The following is a 23,106-nucleotide window of genomic DNA, read 5'->3' on the forward strand; positions in this document are numbered from 1 at the left end:
AAAATGAATAACTAATTATTCGGGCAAGATAATGGAAACTTAGACTTCTTTAGTTCAATGTGTAGGATCTGGATTTTCCAATAAAAGACTACCGTGCATTTTGTTAAAAAAATTATGAAGATTAAGAATTTGAGTAGTTTTATTTTGTGTGGTTTCAAAGTGATTAACTAAAATCAGTGGGCAAAAATTATTTGGAGCCTAAATTTTAGGCTTATATAAGAACATCTGATTAGGATTGCAATTTTTTAAAAACACACTGATTTTAAAGTAATGCTAAACGTTTGTAAGCAGAGACTAGATAATGATGCATTCGGTCACATTTTAGGAACAAAATCCTTTTCACACAGATACTTTCTTAAAATTTTATAACCTTACAGTAAGTTCTTGTCTCTAAATTCAAGTAGAACTTTTATAGTAGTGCAGCTCAACAGAAATATAATACAAGCCACAAACATGTAATTTTAAATATTCTAGTTGCCATAGTAAAAAATAAAAAAGGGATAAAATTAATTTTAATTTTATTTCACTGAGATGTCCAAATTATCATATAAACTCATAATCAATATAAGAATATGAATATTTCACACTTTTTTATATTGTCTTCAAAACCCACACATATTTAACACTTATTTATACATCTTAACTTGGAGTAGCCAAATTTCTAAAACTCAGTGGCCACATGTGGTTCATGACCACCTTATTGGGCAGTCTACAGCTTTATTAACTATTATAACATTGAAAAGAACGAATAGCTCGTAATTACTATGAATAAAATAGTGATGTTTTGTTTATAACTTGTGGCGAATGTGGATTATTCTTACAGTATCAGTCTTATTATCTTGCATTATGTTTTCTGAGTGAAATTTTCAGGCAGTCCTCGGGGTATAGGAAAAATTATGGGAGTGGGATTGACCTGTTATTTCAGGAGTTTCTATTCTCATTTATGTGTATCTTGGTTTGTGTTGCACTACTTTCTTATAGACATGAATATAATATTATTTGGCTTTCAAAGATATATGCTTTGTCTCTCTAAATAAATTTTCCATCCTTAAAGTTGGCAATATGTCTTATACTACTCTATTTTCCAGTGAAAACACTGCCTTTTATTTTATACAGAAAAAGGTGCTTATTATATCAATCAGTAGTTTTAGAACTACCTATATTTAATTAACCAGTGACCAATTTTATAACTGAAATAAGTTTATCAAACCAATTATTATTTTAGCTATGTTATTGGCAGGATAGCACCAGCCATTTGACAGCCATATGATTAATAGTCTTTGGACACAAAGCGTATATGACCCAGCCATCCCATTACTGGGTATATACCCAAAGGATTATAAATTATGCTGCTATAAAGACACATGCACACGTATGTTTATTGCAGCACTATTCACAATAGCAAAGACTTGGAATCAACCCAAATGTCCATCAGTGACAGACTGGATTAAGAAAATGTGGCACATATACACCATGGAATACTATGCAGCCATCAAAAAGGATGAGTTTGTGTCCTTTGTAGGGACATGGATGCAGCTGGAAACCATCATTCTTAGCAAACTATCGCAAGAACAGAAAACCAAACACCGCATGTTCTCACTCATAGGTGGGAACTGAACAATGAGATCACTTGGACTCAGGAAGGGGAACATCACACACCGGGGCCTATCATGGGGAGGGGGGAGGGGGGAGGGATTGCATTGGGAGTTATACCTGATGTAAATGACGAGTTGATGGGTGCAGCACACCAACATGGCACAAGTATACATATGTAACAAACCTGCACGTTATGCACATGTACCCTACAACTTAAAGTATAATAATAATAAATAAATTAAAAATAAATAAATAAATAAATAAATAAAAAGAAAAACAATTCATTGTTTTTCTTAAGAGTTCACTAGTTCAGCATTAGGTTATGCCCGTTCTAAAATAGGAAACACTTTCCCACCCAATTAAAATTTTACATGTCATTCCTTGGTCTTCACTGTCTTTGTAACTTGGAATTCTTACGCAACTTTATAAAGGAAACATACAGTAAGAGAGCATTTATAATTTAACAGCTCATTCTTGAGTCACCAAATTTTAAAACACAAAGTATATCATGCCTGCTTTTCAATTCAGAATTATGATAAATTGTCTAAAACAATTGAAAGCAATGGCTGATAAATCATCTTAATTACTGGGTAAGTTACTTCTATTGACTTTAAAGGAAATAGATGACCACAAAAGAACTAGAATCACAATTAAATCACACAATGTTAGACAGTGCACACAAAATAGGTTTTAGTTATATAGAAAATGATCAAACCAAAGTTATAATATTGTATGAGAAAATATATACCAAGCATAGGTTCTGGACACTTTGATTTTTTACTTACCTTTTAAGAGCTTTAGCATGACTGTGCAGTCATACAAAATACATATAAATTAGAACACAGGGAAGTATAATAAATGGGTAAATGGACACATAAAGAAGAGACAGAGAAACTGAGAAAGACAACACTTTGTTTTCCTTGATTTTTTAATGTTTTCAATTGCTTAACAACTATTAATTGTGCTTTGTTGGATTACTTAAGGATTAATGAAATTTAAGGCTCTGTTGAAGTTTTGGCATTAAAGCTGACTTTTATAACAAGTTAACAAAGAATAACAGACTGAAGAAAACCAAGATCAATTACAAACTGATTCATTGTAAATTGAAAGCATTCAAAATTACTCAGATACACTTTATTAGTTTTAAAATGGAAGCTTTCCTTGGTTAAATATTACTTTGGCATGCATAGATACACTAGCATAATAATGACTGTGTTTACACAGACAGCAAATAAACATTTGTTAATCTGAACTATGGAATCTTAATAATCATGGTAAGTTACCACTATATTCAAATCACACTAAAACCTAAATTGAAAATAAATAATCCAAGTGCTACAGATTGGTTTAAAATTGCTTCAAATCCATCAGTCTCCTTTTTCCATTCTGCAGCTTTGAAAATTTATTTATCATTACAATATTGATATAGAAAAATAAGAAGAATTCATGGAAACCAACATGAAAAATTTCAAGGATAAGCAACACCCTATAGTACAGAAAAGACAGACTACTGATATGATATGAAGAGTTATTTCACATCATTCTATCTGCAGAGGAAAAGAACTTACAATAATATATAAAAGTATTGGAAAGATACATCTATGCTAGAAGAAAGATTATTTAAAATATGGTTTATAAACTTATTTATTCTATTATTTTAAAGTTATTAGAGCAGACTACAAGAAAATGTAAGAAATATTATGTTTAAGATTAAATAAATTGTCTCCAAATAGTGACATTTCATTGATTGCATTCTTTTGAGAATAGGTAAAGTACTGGTTTACCTTTAATGCTTTGGTGATAAAAATGTGAAAATGTAACTAATTTGTGAGGCTAATTAGAGGATATTGCCCAGTAGATTTCAACTGATTTTGTATTGATGAGGTTAATTTCATGCTTGCACACTTTAAAATTGGATGCAAAATATATTCATGGGTCAAGAACCTACTGCTTACTGTCTACCTTTTATAAAGTTTAACTTAGAATAGTTATCTATTTCACAATTACATGAGTTTTTGGAGTAGGAAATGAATTAAAAGGGGAAAACATTTAACTCTAAAATATATAGGGGAGATAAATAAAAAGCAAAAACATAACACTTTAAGCAATTTTGTATTTTAAACTTTCTTTTGCTTTACTTAAGTTGTTTTCCTATTTCTTCCATCCCCCCTTCCTTCTTCCATTTCTTCCTCCCTGCCAACTTTTGTTGTTCTCATTTTTAATACAAAAAGTGTAACAAAATCACTGTATTTGCAGTGGAACTGTGTATGTTCACACTAACGCATAGTAGACCAACAAATAATATTTGATGACATAGAGGCAGTAAACTATGCTGAGTCAGCGTACTAAAGTGGACAAAGCAATGGACTGAGATCTAATATTTTCTAACCAAACTGTCTAACTGTGAGAACTTGGGCAACTCATTGACTCTCTCATAACCTGCTATAAATATCTGAAAGTCTCTAGTACAAAGCAAAATTGCTTTTCATCTACTGACATTGATCAGGGGATTAATTTTCCTTTATCAAAGGAGAACAATCAAGATTCACCAAATAGCTTTAATTATTTCAAATGTTATGCTAACAAGACCCAGATAATTTTATCAAATGACACTGCTCACCAAACTCAATTACACATCTACTTTAAAAATATTTTACATGATTACCAAAGGGATTTATTAGCAAAGTTTCAATGGAATTAACCTTGTTATACGGTAACCAATTACACATGTGGAAAAATAGGCTAGCATAAAAATTATGTTGTTAGGTTCATATTTTTCTTATTCGTGGCAGTAAAATAAAATTTGCAGATATTATATAGTTTGAAACAGTGATCTGTTACTATTACCTGAAGATATTAGCTGTAAATATTACATATTTAATACTCCACAAATTATGCAATATTTACACGTCTTCACCTCAGTTTTCATCTATTTTTTATAGAAAATTGTACTAAAATGAATATTTATACACCTACAATGTACCTACAAAAATTTAAAAAATTAAATTAAAAGAATATATATAACAAGAATACTGTGCCAACCTACAAAAATTTAAAAAGTAAAAGACTATATATAGCAAGAATACTGTGCCAATTAACAAACAATATTATTTTCCATCATAGAAGGTGTTAAGTTATAAGAGATTGTGAAATATCAATATATTTGGATGGACAAATCTGACTACAGAAAATTAAGCTTTAGTTAAAATTTTTCAATCCAATAAATCTTCATTTGACCTTCTAGATCACATTTATAAAATGCATCATTTATTTCCCACTGAAGTTTAGGAGAGCCAAAATAATTAAATTACTGTTTAACTATTTTCCACATATAGAACCATATTTTAAGACAGATTAGGCCCAATCATGTGTTTCTTTTTCTTGATATATTCTACATTACATGAGAAAGTCACTGACTCTCTCATAGCCTCCTATAAACTCATGAAACTCTCTCATCCAAAGAATGATTACTTTTATATCTTCTGACACTGATTGGAAGTAAAAAACAAAACTTGGTAATTTATAATTATTACAGCAATTAAACAATGAATATTTATTTGATGCCCAATTGTCCAAATTTCATATTACAGTTGCAATACATATATATAGAAACTGCTACATGAATGGTGATTTTCAAGGCCCATATGGAAATTAAAGAACATATGCTACATATATCCTGTACCAAATAAGTCTTAGTAAAGGATCAAAGTCAGAGAGAAAATAAGTTCACTTTTTTCTGGTTAGTATCAATTTCAGAATAAATAATTTAACATTTCAGCTCCTTAGAACAGTGAAGTATATCTAAATCTCTAGAAAAATATAATCTAAGCAACTTTTATGTATAAATTACATAATATTTTATAACAAGTAAAATAATTGCCTTTATTAATAGGACATGCCTAAAGTTTGTTTAGTCAAAATTATTCTGCAGCTAAGTATTACAACAATAAAAATATAACTTGATGCATATTTTATTATTGAAATTTATTTATTTTTTATTTTTGAGATGGAATCTCACTCTGTCGGCCAGGCTGGGGTGCAGTGTCGTGATCTCGGCTCATTGCAACCTCCGTCTCCTGGGTTCAAGCAATTTCCCTCCTCAGCCTCCCGAGTAACAGGGATTACAAGGCACCCACCACCATGCCCGGCTATTTTTGCATTTTTAGTAGAGAGGGGGTTTTGCCATGTTGGCCACTTTGGTCCTGAACTCCTGACTTCAGGTGATCTGCCTGCCTTGGCCTCCCAAAGTGTTGGGATTACAAGCATGAGCCACCGCACCAGGCCTATTATTGGAATTTATATGCAGGCTTTCCTACTCAGAGTTAAATTCTGAGTCACTTTTGAGTTCATCATCTTCTTGGGTCTCACAGGTTTTTGCTGAATTGTTACCTCCTCTGTGTTGCTGGAGTGGCTGCTAAATTCACTTACCAGGCACTCACTCTCAATCTAGTATCCATGAACACATCTTGCCCTACCATTAAACAGTAAGCTCCTTGAATCCATTGTATCTTACCTAGCAATAGATCTCCTACACTAGTAAACACTGTTATCAGAAAATAATATATGGTTAGTGAGAATTAATTCTGATTAATCCCTTTTCTCAAGTCTTCTCTCATTAGTGCTTTTACATATAGCTCAACTAGCCTCACTCCCAAATTGCTGACTCCCTTTCTCCAACTTGACTTCTAGAGGGATGGAGAGGGGTACAACTGTCATAATCAATATGAAAAACTAATCAGTTTATTTTTGTCTTCCCATGCCCCTTCCTATACTTCTATCTCCTATTACCTTATCTTCCTGATGGTATCCCCTTGCCCTCAGCCATGCCACTGTGCTCACATGCCCTAAAACAGAGACAGTTGAGACAAGGAGTCTCTCCTCATTGATTTTATCAATTTTACTCAGGGTTGTAATATTATCTCTGATTCACTATTATAATTCTGATCCTCCCCAATAAAACTGCCATTTCCTCACGTTGATTTCACATAGATGAGGAAAAAATATGCTTTTTTCAAAGTCATCAGATACTCTTAGGTAACCTCGATAAAATGGGAATAGGCAGCATCTTTATGTATTTTAAGGGGCGTATTTGGGACAAACAGAACTCCCTAGTACATCTTAAATTCATCCACCTGATTATCTTTAAGGCTGGTCCTTGCCATGAAAATAGCAAAGACATGATTTTCTGACTCCAGTCAATTACAGCAGAGACCATAGAAAATCAGCTGTTCTTTTGTTTTTTTCCATCAGTTTTTGTCTCAATCCTCCAAATTTGGCCATTCAAGTCTAATATACATAACGATGGAAATAACTATTGATATTAGTTATTTTTAACCATTTCATATCTATACACTGATTAATAGATTTTAAATATATGTTTTTACATATATTACATCATTTGATCCTCATTATAATCTTTAGATTAAAATAAAACAGGCATCATCTCCTTAATTTTGTAGCTAGAAATGAGGCTCTGAGAGGTAAAGGGGCATATTCAAAATCACCAAGTAGTAATGTGCTCAGCTAGTACTCAAAGCAGGTCTTGTGGCTTCAAGTTAAGTACTTTTTGCTAGTACCATACTGCTCCTCATTGAGGGCCAAAATTAACATTACAGAGAGTTGCACTTGGACAATCAAGTCCTCAGCCAATCTGAACTGAGGATCCCTTTACTCATTGCTTTCTGGGCTTTGGAATTCCTTGTCATGAACAGTCCTTGCAGGAGACATGGGAGTATCCCACTTTGTATTCTTCACCAAATGGTAAATCTAATGTCAGTGAATTTTCAGGGTAAGTTGTTTCTCTATTCAAGGGCCCTTTATAGTTACGTTCTAAAGGTTATACTGAAATTAGTCATTACAATGAGTCTATGATCTACTCGTGTTCAATCCCAGTCTACTTTATTATAATTTTTATCGCCATAGTTTTTTCTTCCAGGTTACTCTTCCATGAAACTCAGACATAGACTCAACCATAAAAAAGGCACATTCTGGCCGGGCGCGGTGGCTCAAGCCTGTAATCCCAGCACTTTGGGAGGCCGAGACGGGCGGATCACGAGGTCAAGAAATCGAGACCATCCTGGCTAACACGGTGAAACCCCGTCTCTACTAAAAAATACAAAAAACTAGCCGGGCGAGGTGGCGGGAGCCTGTAATCCCAGCTACTTGGGAGGCTGAGGCAGGAGAATGGCCTGAACCTGGGAGGCGGAGCTTGCAGTGAGCTGAGATCACGCCACTGCACTCCAGCCTGGGCGACAGAGCGAGACACCGTCTCAAAAAAAAAAAAAAAAAAAAAAAAGGTCATATTCTAACCTAATATTATCTGTATAACCCCTACTATAAAGAAGCTTGATTTTGAGATCAAAGGCTACCCGCTAAAACTTCCAGCACTTCCCTATTCTAAAAGCAAATACACACAAGACATTAAATGTTTTAAATGCCTTATCAACAAAAGATTACTGAATAGTCAAATTTTAGAACAAGCAGGGATTTATGAACTAATCTAATCTAGAAATTTAAAACCATGTTCTATGAGCATAACTTACACTTCCTGAATTCAGTCATAGGAAGGAGAAAGAGAAAATGGCAGATATTCCTCCCATCTAGTAACTATTATTTTCCAATTTATTAATTTTATTTTAAATATTATTTTAATATTAAATATTATTTAAATTTAATATTTTATTTTAACTAATAATATTTTGGGCAGGATAATTTTTCTTTTAAAAATTGTTAATCTATTTTAACTTCCTCATCTTACAAACAATGAAATGGATATGCAGAGAAATCATATGTTCTGGCTACTACTGAAAAAGTTAGGCCTAAAATGCAATCTTCTATATCCATTGTTTTCTCTGCTGAGATTACCTTCTACATCTATTGTTCTCTCTGCTGAGATTATCTCACCATTATTTGAACATCCTCATGAAGATGAATTAGTGTTAAAGATATTTTATGATTATACTAAGTATTCATTTCTGTTTGTAAACATATATTTCTTAAGCAAGGATCTTTACACCCTTGTATCTTCTCACCACAATCTCTAGCACAATGGAAGCTCAATTCCATTAGCTGATGCAATGAATATTTAAGCAAAGTGTCAGATATGCTTTATTCCTGTGTTTTTCATTTCATCATGAAAATAGAGTATAATTATCTCTTCAGAACCTTAAAATGGGGTCAGTATTACACTCAGTTGCCTTTAATTTAGACAAAAAAGAATACTTCAAAAAGTACACATGTGATTATTTTGTTAATTAATACATAATTGAAAATATTGGGCCGGGCACAGTGGTTCATGCTTGTAATCCCAGCGCTTTGGGAGGCGGAGGCGGGTGGATCACTTGAGGTCAGGAGTTTGAGACCAGCCTGGCCAACATGGTGAAACCCCGTCTCTACTAAAACTACAAAAATTACCTGGGTGTCATGGCGCCTGCCTGTAATCCCAGCTACTTGGGAGGCTGAGGCAGGACAATCATTTGATCCCAGAAGGCAGAGGTTGCAGTGAGCTGAGGTTATGCCACTGCACTCCAGCCTGGGCAACAGAGAGAGTCTCCACCTCAAATAATAACAATAATAATAATAATAATAATAATGGATATTTATTTGAAATTTCTTATGCCTTGCGCTAGTAGGGAAAATGAAATAAGTATATCGAGTGGCTCACTTTATGCATGATTTCCAGAAGTATACTTACAAATTCATGCAGAATGTGAAATGAAAACTCACAAACTTGTCTTGGTCACAAACTTGTATTGGCTGGGTCTGTCACGTCTGTGGTGGAGAGCAAATGCTACCCATTTTTTAATATCTGTGAATCACAATCTTGTAACACAATTTATCCAAAGATAATACCTTGTTTTCTCTTAAATATTCTATAGCTTAGTGATTTATTAAAATGTGCATGTGTGTGTCTACATCTTAGTAATGAAGTAGTATCATTTTTTAATGATTGAAATAAAGCTCAATTGATCATTTAGTTATTACATAAGCCACTGATATCTTCAGAAATAAAAAACAATTGTCTTTGTAACAGTAAATTCTTTCAAAACTATACTCTGATAAATTTTAAGAGCCTGTCACATTTTTTTGCAAGTGATAATGACTGACTCAAATATATATATTTGTGACAGTTAACTACTTAGTTCTCTCGTGCTGTCTATCTCCATATGCAGAGAATATAGCCTTTTAAAAGTCAACTATATAAGGTCTTTATGTATGGAGAGAGAGAGAGAGTGCAAGAGAACTAAGTAGTTAACTATTAAAAATAATTTGCAATGAATTAAGGTAAACTAACAACTTTTTAGTTTGGGAAGGCGAATTTTGAAGGGTAACTGTGTCTCATGCACATAAACTAAACTACTTAGAATTTATCATATCACATTTCATTTATTTTGAAAACTGCTTTAAATATGTACTATTATATAACATGATGATACACTGTAATGCTTTAGAAAGTGTAGCAATTGTGAAACCATGCTATTACTGGTTGCTTATATCTATCAAAATATTTTTTGAACATGTTCTTCTATTTTTCCAGGAGTCAACACTTACCTGACATATTACATCATATTTTCTCATAAATACTCCAATGTTTTCTCATCTCAGATTATTTCTAACAATTATCTATACACCTAAATACATATATTGATTGTATAACTTTTTATATTTGAAAGCATATCACATATATTAAAAATATATCAAACTACAGTACATAAATTTCTAGGTAATTACTTGCATTTCAAATCTTCCCAAAGAGTTGAAATTCTTTAACACTATATTTATACATTTTGGCAAACTATTTACTAAATAAGACTTTGTCTTCATCAAATCATACAAATATAAAGTCTATCATGCAAAAGTTCCATATTCCCTGGTTCTTCTTAAACAGTATATAAATAGGCATATAAAATTACAAAAATTAGGATATATAAGCTTTGCAGTGATTTGTTTTCATGGCTTGATCATTTCATTATAGCCTTATGAATTTTGTCACAGTGTCTGCAACTAGCAAAGGCAAGTTAAATATACACACTTGCACAATCAGTAAAGAGGTACAAACACCCTAGATCATGCGGAAGATATACAAGGCCTCATTTTGGATGTTTGATCCACATGACATGCAAGCAATATTGTATCAGTAGTGCTTTTGGAAAAATTTATCAGTAGGGCTTTCTTTTGATGGATGACTTGTGTGCTTTTGGTTTTATTTATTTATTGTTTTGGCCTTCAGCATGCTATTTGTTGTTTTTTTCTGTAGGTGACCCCTGAAAGTACGTATGTAAACTGCAGTGTAGAATGCAGTTCTAGAATCTCTGTGGCAGAAAAACATGAAAGAGAGACAGAGACAGAGAGAGAGACAGACAGAGAGACAGAGAGAGAGAGAGAGAGAGACGGTTTTATCTCCCATTATAGTCAGTGGTAAAATTTCCTTAAATACATTTTGGCCTTCACTTTCCTTCTGAAAACCTTGCTATGGGGTCTACTCGCCCCTTTGAGAGTACTGCACAACCTTCGCAAGAGATCATTTAGCACTAGTTTCCACCTTGGAGTAGATCTTCCTACCTTTCCAGTCTTAATTCTGTGGGAAATGGCTGCAAATCGATGGTTGAGCTCTGAGATTTGGGGCTCTACTAATTTCCTGCAGTGGTCACCGCGGTTTGCCATCAAGTTTGCTGCTTGGTCACGTGTGGAGTCCACCTTTGGGCGTATGTCATTCAGTTCTGCCTTTAAACGCTATATTCCGTGAGCAAGAGATAGGACTTGAAGTTAGTAATTAATGAAAGTCAAGATAGAAATAGAGAGCGAAACAGAGCGAGTGAGCCAGAGATAGTGAGAGAGAGAGAGAGAGAGAAAGTAAGAAAATGAGAGCAAGCACATGCAGAAAATAGAAAGGGAGATAAAACCACGATTGCCATAAAACAGGAGTAAAATGAAAATACATGTGATTTCAGAAAAATAGATCACTGTCCTTAAGTTTGATGCATGTCTATTTAAAATGTTTATTTAGTCTGAGGAAGGACAGGGATGTTTTCTTATGTTTTGCAACTATCATAATGTATTCTATTTAGTCTTATTTTATTATATCGTTACTGAATTTAATAGTTGTGGAATAAACTAAGTATGTGCTCAGGAGGGCAGGTAGCTGAAGAACACTTTTCTATTCCTTCCTGGTACTTTCAAGTTCCTCTTTGTTTATTACATTGAGTGTCATAAGAAAAAAAGTGATTTTCTAACACATACAAATTTTGTGTCACATACAGAGGTACTGAGGAATGTTCTTCCTGACCTGCCGGGTCACAGACATTGTAAGTTAAATAACTCAGACCCTATTATTCAAAAAGCTTTGAATGAATTTCACCATAAGATGACATCTCTGACTATATATCAAGGGACAATGAAGAGCACAATACAGATCCACATCAAAATAAGCTTCACACAATAGCATAAATGTGTTTTGGGGATAACCTGGAATGCATTTATAGTTTTTCATTAAAATATATTGTAATCTGTGGAAAATATGAAAATATCAGAGGCATAAAAATGAACTGCATAGAAAGAAACATATTTTTTGAGTTTTCTTTAAATAGTAAACAACTAATCAATAAATTTATCAAACATTTCAGCAAAATACAAAAATGTATTTAAAAGAGAGCTGTTAAAATTCAACTCTACCTATTTAACTGAGAAAGGAGACATCATCAAATAGAAACAATGTAGTATCAATAAGGTATATATACATATTATACCTCTCATACCCTTATATCAGAATCATTTTTTAAACAAAAGATGATTAAGTTGCCCTTGAAAAAGAAGACAGGGCTTCCTAACAATCAGTTTTGATACTAAAACAAAGAACCCAAAGCCTTGTTTACATGTAGTTAAAAATGAAAACCTCAGTTTTACATAAGCCCAACATTAAGACTAATTACCAAGATTTGGATATGGCTCAGGCAAAAACAAACAAACAAACAAACACAAAAAAAAAACAGCTGATTGGATTTCAGGTGTTGATTCAGATGGGCTGAATGAATGATGGTGTCAGATTGTTCTTTGTGTTAGACACAAGAATGTAGTACCACCATTGACATAGGCAGAAATTTGCAATATGATTTCAAAATAAATCTTGGAATCTCTTTCTGAACAGAGTTCACACTGGGTATAATTAACTGAGTGATGGATATGAACAGATATCCAGATTACAGAACTCTTCAAAATCATTAATTTCCATTCAAAGGGGGAAGAAAGGAAAAACGGAAAGATAAAAGAAGGAAGAAAGGATTGTTTTACTCTTATTAAGACGTCCTTAGTATCTTTTAGGACAAACATGATTGAAGTAATTGTACAATTTGAACGTTACTTTTCATATTTTATTTGCTACCTTAAGCACGTCTTCTTTTTGCTGGGATTTCTTTTTCTCTGATTCATCCAAAAGTGTGTCAGCCTGAATGATCCACTTTGTGATGTGGTCCACATTCTGGTCAAAAGTTTCCATGTGTTTCTGGTATTCCTTAATTGTACAGAGATATACCATGGCATTATAGGTTAGACAATATTCTTAAAGAATTTTTCCTATGTTCTAAAATTTTTAAAAGACAACAATACAGTTTCATTCAGATTAGTTTTAAGTGGTATTTTTATATAGAATATTGCTGAAATATAAATAAAAATATATTAAAATATTTGTTATAGATATTGAATTAAGAGCCAGCATATACGTGGACTTGAGAAATTTTCAAACACAAAATTATTACTGGTCACTTATATATCTTTTTCTCGTGACAGAGAAGGGTGTAAAAGCTTCTAGCCTTTTCTCTTACCAACAAAAGATTTAACCACTCTTCTGCTCTTGAGGTGACAGCTATCCAGTTACTATTCAGAAGACTGAGTTTATCTTCCACCAATGTCTCCTTCTTGCCCAAAACTGTTTTCAAGGCCTCTCCTACCTCTGTGATACTCTTCAGGTGCACCTTCTGTTTCTCAATCTCTTTTTGAGTAGCCTGTGAAAAGGATAGCATTGACCTTCAAGTAATATATTGCAGTCTTAAGATTTAATGCTTATGAAATGGCTTTCTCTACGGTTACTATGATTTTGCAAGGTTTTAAACCTATAACTATGTATTAATGAATCATGAAAACCATACCATATAAATTGCAGCTTCATTATTGGGTAACTATGAACATATATATGTACCTAAGCATAATTCATGTCTTATTTTTCATCATACATATTTAATAAACATATTGTTCAACTAAATATACTTATATTTACTTAATTTGTTCATGTAGTGGCTAAAGGCAGAGATTTGAAAACCCATCCACAAATAAGAAACTGCCTTTAGAAAATTCTGCAGTATGATGCTACTGTATTTCTGCAGCAGGGATTTTTTAGGCTTTTAGTGCCATGGATCTCTTTGGCATCTGTTGAAGCTTAAAAACCCTTTTTCAAAATAATGCTTTTAAAAGCATAAAACAAAATGCACAGGATTTTAAATGCAAACAATTATACTAAAATACAATATGCAAAACATTTTTAAAATATTTGTGATGTAGTAATACATGTTTTATTTCCTAATATGTTAATTAACAAGATCTAGCATCAGGTCTTTAGGATAATTTCAATGTAGTGATGATGAACATAACTGGTATTTTTAAGTATATACAATGTCTGGAACATGTTATAAAAGTGTCTGTCATTTCTATTAGTGACAAAGTCATGGGTATTTCTATTGCTGGAGTTTGTTGCTCACATCTTTAATTGAAAAAACACTTACTTTTGGTTTTAGGTGAATAAAAATAAAGATGTAGTTTTCCTCCAACCCAAGTTCACAGACCTTAATTCTATCCACATGCCCTATACTAAAATCTCCTAAGAGAATACCACTATTTCCTAAGAGGTGATTTATACAACATGAAAACAAACACATTTAACATGAAAAAATATATAGAGTATTGATGGAAAAAGTGATCTTAGTACAAATGTTTACTACCTGCTCTGCATAAAACCCATTTCCTGGTACATAGCATGGCTGACAGACAACGTGGCCACTCTGCATTCCACTGTGTCTGTGCCTGATTCCTTCCCTGCCTGTCTAGTTAGTCAGCTGTTGGACATTCACAGAGAGCTGAGCCAGAGCCCAACAGACCCTTTCTCCTTTCTCAATAAGGTTAACAGAAGAGACTGTGATTGGCACTCAAGTTGAAAAGCTATTTGCGAGTGGAGCTGATGTCTTGATCACAGAAAGCCAAAGCAAAACAAAATCATTGAGAAACAGCAATAACAGGAAAGTGGAGGAAGCCCAGCTACAAATAATCAGTTAATAAACACACAAGGAGCAACTCTGTAAGGCGAGCCCATATCTAATTTCTTAAAAAAAATTACAGTATGAGATTAAGAAACTAGGTATAGGCTAGTCTCACAGAGTCGCTCTCAACATGTCTTTTCTGTCTTTATAATATACCAAAGTAGTCCCGTGGCTGTCTTTCTGCCACACCATCAGGTCCTGGTGCACTCAAAATCACTTCTCATGCTTTTTGTTTTGGTTTTGCCTTTGGCATCAGATAAACAGGGGAAATAAATGAGGAAAGAATACAAAAATTTTTATGCAAGACAGAATCACTGTTTTTCAATTCTAAGATACTGTTTTATGTTGCATTTTTTTTCAATATAAACATGCCTGAAATTAAGGTACTTAATGCCAAATGAACATGACAGCTATCATGCATGGGGTTCTTCATATGTAGGTGCTATTTGTTGCACATGGGTGAGCTTAGCCATTCATATAAGCAATTTCTTCATTTATCAATCATAAGTGTTGCCTGAGCTCCTATTATATGCCAGTTACTACTGTTGCACAATCATATGTAATTCTCTTCAACATATTTTGGTAGATTATTAGAAGTATCTCATTTGGGTAGACACAGCCTCTTTAGAGCTTGACTTTAGAGTAGACACAGACTACATTTTATCCCTTTTAATACTTTGTCTTCACCCATTTTGTAGTATACAACCTCTATAACCATAGATGTTAGCCATTGTTACTAGGCACTGTGGGATAAAATGGTAAAGAAGTCCCCGTCCTTCAGAAACTTATATTCAAGTATGAGTTTGTCAAAGAGATGGACATATATGTAAATGAGAATTACCTACTTACTATATTCCAGTCTAGTGGCATGTCACTGCAGTTAATTTATTCACAAAGGTAACACTTCACAAAGTTGAAGCTTAATTTATATTTGGATTATTATCTCTTAATATGTCTTCATAAAGATGACACTATATTTTAGCATCAATGTAAAAAGTTATTGTGTACGTAGATTTTTGTTTCTTCCATGACAAGCAATGCAATTAAAGGCAATGGAATTTTCCAAAACTCAAAAGAGATCAGAAAAGTTTTGAACTTAGGGGATAATGTTGCAGGTAGTTCCTGGCTCACAAAAACTATTATGCATCAACATCTGGCCAAATTATTCCAGTTAATTTAAATAATGTCCAGTGATGTTCACTTGATAGGAGCAAAATAGGAAAAGTGGACTAATTAATAGTGTCTTCCACAAAATTATAAATTAAGACTAAAAGATGTTCAAGTTATCACCATGATGAACTTGTATTTGAAAAAAGCAGTGATATGATGGTGGTTTATAAATGCTAATGGTCAAAAGTGATTCATAGGAAAATTTATACTCTGTAAAAAAAGAGAGAGACCTAGAGTTAAACCTTTATGTATGCTATTCAACAATAAACCAGTATTCAATCATTTGTATGAGTGCTGTTTTGGGTTAGGAAAAAATACTGTGTTAATTTAGTAGGTTTGAAATTTTTCCCCTTAAATGTGTTTTTAATCCAAGGTACGACTTAAGAAATAAGACTTAAATAAGACTTAGCCTTTAAATACTATGCTGAACTTGCTTTCTGAAGATCTCAAATAGTAATTGACCAATGTATATCAGGTGCCTAATATCTAGTCTGCACTGTGCTATTCACTGCCAGAGATGAGGAAGGAGGTAGTCTTTGCAAACCTCACTCTAATCATGCCTACAGTGTAGCTGCAGAGGAAAACTTAAATGTAATAAAACAATTTGATATCATACTAGAAAAAAATCACATTTTTTGGAAACAGATGAGCCATGGCTGGAACAAGCATGAATGACTACAAGGGAGAGGTGACACTTGAAGGTGAAGTGTGCCATAAAGCATGGAATGGTTTGGATTGACTAAAGACAAAGTATGAAGCAATGAGAAGGTATGAAAGTTGGAATAAAAGACTGCCATAGAGGAACAGGGAATCCTTATTGTAAACTAAAAAAGAATACATTTGATGAGGTTGCTGAGGAACCATTTTCTCTGGCTCTACTAGTTTCCCATAACAGAAGAATGTCTGCATCTTCAGATGTATGGAGAACCAACCTAGAGCTACTGCCTTGGCCATTCCCTTTATACCTGTACTCATTCCTCTCAAAGGGAGCTACTTATTTATAGGGTTGGCGAGATGGAAAAAAAACAGCTGAACATATATGGCATTTCCTCCTTTTCAAAAGCATCCAATTCTCAGCATACATGCCTTCTTCTGCCTTGTGAGGTGAGAGGTAGAGAGGGTTCTGGAAGATCTACCCTTCTGAAGCAGCAAGTTCAAATTCAATGACTAAATTCACTAAATCGTAACTCAGACACTTTAGGTTTTTCAATCATGTAGTAATGTGATAGCTGCTAGGATCGATTTTAAGGCTGAAGAAAAAGCAAGATTGTGTATACTCAGTTTTAATTTGACCTATGACATGATTGTAAGTCCACCTTCAGGAGACTCAAGAGAAGTTGAAGGCAAACTATATACTTGGCACTAAGGGTTTTTATGATAAAGGGGAAAATGTCTGACATAAGTAAAGTCCAATTAAACTATAAATTGCCACAATGTCTAACATATTATTTATTTTCCATATGTTACTTTGTAACATTTGATAACTCCAGTATAAATAGTCCAAATACTAAGCACTAACTTCCATGATTTCAAACAAATTTGCTGTCTACTTCTTAGCCATAATAATTTGTAAATGCTACTCTAATTTCCCTATTATAAAAGAATGAGTATAATGAGTTAATTTATTCCAGTGAAGTCATACCCCATGTTGATGGGAAGGATGAAGAATGCATTCTGATTCATTCCCCATATCCACAAGTTTAATTGCTTGTAGAAATTTAAAATGGCATGTTAGGTTCAGGGTTCAGCTATCAACTCACTTCACTGATACAGTAGCAAGATGAAAAAACCATCTCCATTGGTCTCTGCTGATTATACCATCAGCATTTTTCATCATTTTTATTTAATGGTAGAACAGTAAAAATTATTGGAACAATTATCTGGTCCCATAGGAACACCTTTACAAATATTTTCCTTCAGGGTAAACAAATGTAGCTCATTTAACCTCCATTCTCTCCTCTACCCATTTCACATTTTAACAAGTTTTCCAATACCTTCCACAAATTTTCTTGGAATTTCTCAGGGACTTATATTCTTAAGATAACTTCTCTGTCTGATCTCCTGTTATTTTCACCATTTATTTATTTATTTATTTGTTTATTATTTTATTTCATTTTATTTATTTCGAGACGGAGTCTCGCACTGTCGCCCAGGCTGGAGCGCAGTGGCACAATCTCGGCTCACTGTAAGCTCCGCCTCCCAGGTTCACTCCATTCTCCTGCCTTAGGCTCCCAAGTAGCTGGGACTACAGGCACCCGCCACCACGCCTGGCTAATTTTTTTGTATTTTTAGTAGAGATGGGGTTTCACCGTGTTAACCAGTATGGTCTCGATCTCCTGACCCCGTGATCCGCCCGTCTTGGCCTCCCAAAGTGCTGGGATTACAGGCGTGAGCCACTGTGCCCAGCCTACTCCCTCTTTTTAACCAAATTTTATTATCTTAAGAGTGTCCTGTTCTCTAGGACCTATCTTCAATCAGCACCACATTTATTTAACTATGTACCTTAACATCATTTCCTTGTAGATTCCTCCCTTTACTAGGACTCAATTAAATTTGGGCTTATTTTAGCTATTCCTTTCTCTTACGCATGTTCCCTGTAATATGAATAAAAGACTGACTAAAACATCCATAAAAGGCATCTTGAGAGGTCCCCTTACCCAAGTGAGTTCTACACTTAGTATTTGCAAATATTATACCATTTCTGATCACAGGGAACCGGAGAGAGTTCTTTTACCTTTTAGCTACGTAACATATTCATGGAAAGAAAAGGAATACATTGCCATATTACTGCAGTTCTAAGATGTGCATTTGTCACATTTTAAGGATTCGGAAATTGAGATGTAACATACAATTTAGGTTTACCTTGAAAGTGGTAGTGGTTTTTTTTGTTTTTTGTTTTTTGTTTTTTTTTTTTTTTTTAAATTCTCAGCAGCTGTAATCATATCAATGGTGCATCACACAATCTACCATGTCTTAAACATGAGGAAATGAGATGCTAATTGCTTTTTCAGCCCCCAGCATGACTCTATCAAGGCCAGAGGTTTAGGACATATTTTACTGTTAGGCTAATATGACAGAATAATACAATGATAAATTCAAAAAGAACATAAAACATTAAATAGTGGATTCTATAGCAATATGTATTGACTTTTTAATAATAATGTATTATTAAAGAAGAATTTCATGAAAGCAGAATGAACAGAACAGAAATAACAGCTCTAACTATAATGACAGTGAATAGTGACTCCAATGGCATTTAACAGATGTTCTATTTTCTAAGTAACAGCTGCTTGATGCATTCATTGCACTAAGTTAATGATCTGCTAGTGTTATTTCACTTCACAGATAAATTACTGTGCTTGCTTTTAAAAAAGAAGATATGTAATTTTTCATGGGAATGAGAGTATAACAAACTTTAGGGTAAGTAATAGTTCTTATATTTTTATAGCTAAGAGGAGTGACGAGTTGAGGCAGTTATCCAGATAATCTAGGACCAGAAACCAGATCTCTTTAAACTCTGAAAGCTGACTGTTTAAAAAATATATATACAAGACATGGTTGACTGAGCTGAATTCAGTTCTCACCAGACAACTTGAAATTCGTGGATCTTGTATCACATTATCTAGTGATTCTCAACTTTGCTGAATGAGAGAGCTGGTTACAGTTAGACCAATTAAATCAGAATCTCTGGAAGTGGGCCCTAAACATTGGAATACTTTTCAAGTTTCTCGGGTGATTTTGATGTGCAACCAACGTTGAAAACCACAGGCAAACAGGAAGATGCATTATAAGTTTTTATTGAGTGACAGTCATTAAATTCTAAAAGTAAACTGAAAGCGAAAGGATAATTGAGGAACTAGTAATTGTTCTTCCTGATGTTAAATATTATCAAACTTTGTTTCCAAATAAATGTGAAAAACACAGTAACTTGTTAAACAAGTGGCTATTTAGACATAGGTTATTCTTCATTTAACACCTTGAGTTAAATTTATTAATACCATTTTTGTGTGCGTGCGTGTGTGTGTGTCTATGTGTGTGTTCCTCTCAGGCAACTCTTGGCATACTAAGACTACTGTTAATAAAACAGGCGGTAGGATGAACATACTATAGGACCAAATTTTTTTTCCAGAAAATCTTATTCTACCAGTTGAAATTTTAGATGGCACCATGGATATTTAGAGGTTTAATGGAACTAAATTATTTAACTGAGTTGGAATTTTTGATGATTAAAACAATATTAGAAATAAAATGTTAGTGATTAAATCAGAAAATCATATAGATTAGACTTTGTCAAAGCTTGTATTTCCCAAACGTGATGATCATCAGGGAAGTAAACCCCCAATTAATCACATACATATTTACTTTCCTGTGGTTATATTTTCATGCTCAATTCATATGCTAAACGATATTGGCCAGTAATGGGATATTCAGATTGATTTACTTACACTCAACTAATCAGAGTGATTTTAAGATATTAACAAACAATATATGAAATCTAAAAAACACACCAGTGGGGACAGACTACAGACTGTAATCAGTGATAGATACATAGGTTTTCATTTTATTATTTTAATGAGGACTTACATTGTCTGCTCTTGAAATTTAGCCATGGTTTGTTTCATTCTTACTGTAAATGAGTAGCTTTTTTGTTGCTTTAAGCTTAGATTACTTTAAAATTACTAGAAAATAAGATTTCTTATGATAATCTGGTATAGTGGAAAAAATTGTTGAAATCAGGCATAGTATTGGATTCCAGTTACAGTTTTGCTATGTACCAGGACTTGTATTTTTCCATCTATAAAACTGAAACATTTGATCACGTGATTATTTTTGTTCTAAAACTTGTAAAATTTTAGATTCACATCAGCATTTTTTCTCTTAAGAACTGATTTGTCATTATAATTTTCAACCGTTAATTTGCAGGTTATGTTTAAATAGGTATTTCATAAGTAAGTCCTATGTGTCAGGCAATATCTTATGTATATGGGAAATACCAGTGAGCAAAATAGATGTTTTTCCCTGTCCTTTTGCTGAATGAAATATTATTGCCTACATAACAGTCCAAGAGAGTAGGGGGTATCATGACAGCTCAAGGAACTTGTGCAGTTCCGATATTCAAACTCTTCAGGTGGTAGTAATCTCCTGTAGATTGCCTTGCCATTTCCTTCCATCATCTCTATTCTACAGCTATCAGTGTTTCTCACCTCAGCCTAGAAAATTCCATTAACAGAAAAGGAAAAGTATCTAAACATTTATGGGGTGATAAATGTCACTGTGATGGCTGCCTCGTGGCACTGTTATTGTCTGGACCATGCAGCTAGCTAGGAGTGATTCATATTTTTAAAATCTTAACATTAATTTTACCCTCTTTAATACTACTCTGATTGAAGAAGATTGAATTTAAAAATACAGTGAAAGGGCTATGTGGCTGTGGGAAGTTCCAATTAGCATTAATAGTTTAAATTTTCAGTTTTCATCATCAATCTTTTATCTCATTTGTTAATATTCTCAAATGGTTTTCCTCCTGTCATTTTAATTTTTAAAAAATTCTTTACCTTTTAAACAATTTGGCATACTTTTAAAAATTATTCTTTTTTTATATATAACTATAATTTGGAAGCGTGGTCACAGAGTAAGGGCAGACAGGACAGTTTTCTTACTTGCAGCTGTCCCTTCAGTTAATCAACCCTGACCACATCCTAGCTACTTCTGGAAGTTCTCCCATTCTTTCTCTGTGGGCTCATTAAGAATTAGAATACCTAAGATATTCTTGAATTCATAAATCCCTTCAAGTAGATGGTATCTTTAAACATCTTAAATTGTGTCATGCACCACCCACTATCTTTTAGAAGGGCTATGCATTCTAGTATCTATGGTTTGGAATGTGTGACTATTGAATTTTGAGCAGGAAGAAAACTTACATGAATCATTCTATTTAGCAAAGACCAATTCTACAATGCCCCTGGCCTATCAAAAGGATCCTAGAAATGCCAAACCTCTGATGCTCATTCAAGAAGACATGGCAAAATTCTAGGGTCAAACAGGGCACTGCTTCTATATTAGCTTTCCTCTAGTTCAGGAGTTTGAATATGTTCTGTAAATGGCCACACAGTAGTTGTTCTAGGCTTTGTGAGCCATGTAGTCTCTGTCACAATTATTCAACTCTGCTGTTGTAGCACAAAAGCAGCCAGAAAAAATAATCAAATATAAATTGATACACCTCAATAAAGTCATATGTATAGGCACTGACATTTGCCTTTTTAATAATTTTTATGTGTCTTGAAATATGTAGTTCTTCTTTTAATTTTCTCCAACCATTTACATAAAAACAATTTTCAGCCCATGGGCTGTAGAAAAGAAGGTGGCTGAATGGATTAGGCCTACCAATTATAGTTTGCCCATCTCTGCTCTCATTTATCTTACTCTAATTAATTTACCTTCCTCTTGGTGAGTTTCTTAGGCATTGTTCTCTATTAGGAAGCTCAAGAAGTTGGCTAGAATTGATATGGCTCCTACTAGCTCAGCTCTTTTCATGGTTTCCATGGTAACATTAATCCTCATATTAAGGATCCTGGACCCACATGACTTTGAAATCCTTAGGAGAGTGAATGACTATTAGAAATCTAATCATGGTCACCCTATGAAAGCAATCAACATCTGTTATTTTCTGACTTTTTAACAAAAGCCATTCTGACTGGTGTGAGATACTATCTTATTTAGGGTTTAATTGGCATCTCTCTGATGATTAGTGATGTTGAAGATTTTTTCATATGCTTATTGGCCGCTTGTATATCTTCTTTTGAGGAGTGTCTATTCACATTCTTTGTCCTGTTTTTAATGTGTTTTTTTATTTTTTAATTTCTTGTTGACAAGTTTAAGTTCCTTATAGATTCTGGATATTATTCTTCTGTCAGATGCATAGTTTGCAAATATTTTCTCCCATTCTGGAAGTTATCTGCTTACTGTGTTGATTGTTTCTTTTTCTGTACAGAAGCTTTAATTTAATCAAGTCCCATTTGTCAATTTTTGTTTTTGTTGC

The 23,106-nt window shown here is 33.6% G+C and overlaps 1 protein-coding gene across 14 annotated transcripts in view; it reads right to left on the bottom strand.

Moving 5' to 3' along the window:
* The window catches only part of DMD (dystrophin), a 2,269,491-nt gene that overhangs the window by 1,270,669 nt on the left and 975,716 nt on the right, over positions 1-23,106 (bottom strand). For 13 of the 14 annotated variants that reach the window (XM_050777140.1, XM_050777144.1, XM_050777146.1 and 10 more), the window contains 3 exons: positions 13,413-13,592; positions 12,974-13,102; positions 11,158-11,328 (listed from right to left, as the gene is read on the bottom strand). In XM_050777140.1, coding sequence (XP_050633097.1) covers positions 11,158-11,328; positions 12,974-13,102; positions 13,413-13,592 — 480 coding nt within the window. The remainder of the gene's footprint in view (positions 1-11,157; positions 11,329-12,973; positions 13,103-13,412; positions 13,593-23,106) is intronic. The other variant, XM_050777148.1, reaches the window with a different exon arrangement.

The sequence above is a fragment of the Macaca thibetana genome, chromosome X (assembly GCF_024542745.1).
Source record: "Macaca thibetana thibetana isolate TM-01 chromosome X, ASM2454274v1, whole genome shotgun sequence".
Classification (NCBI taxonomy): Eukaryota; Metazoa; Chordata; class Mammalia; order Primates; family Cercopithecidae; genus Macaca; species Macaca thibetana.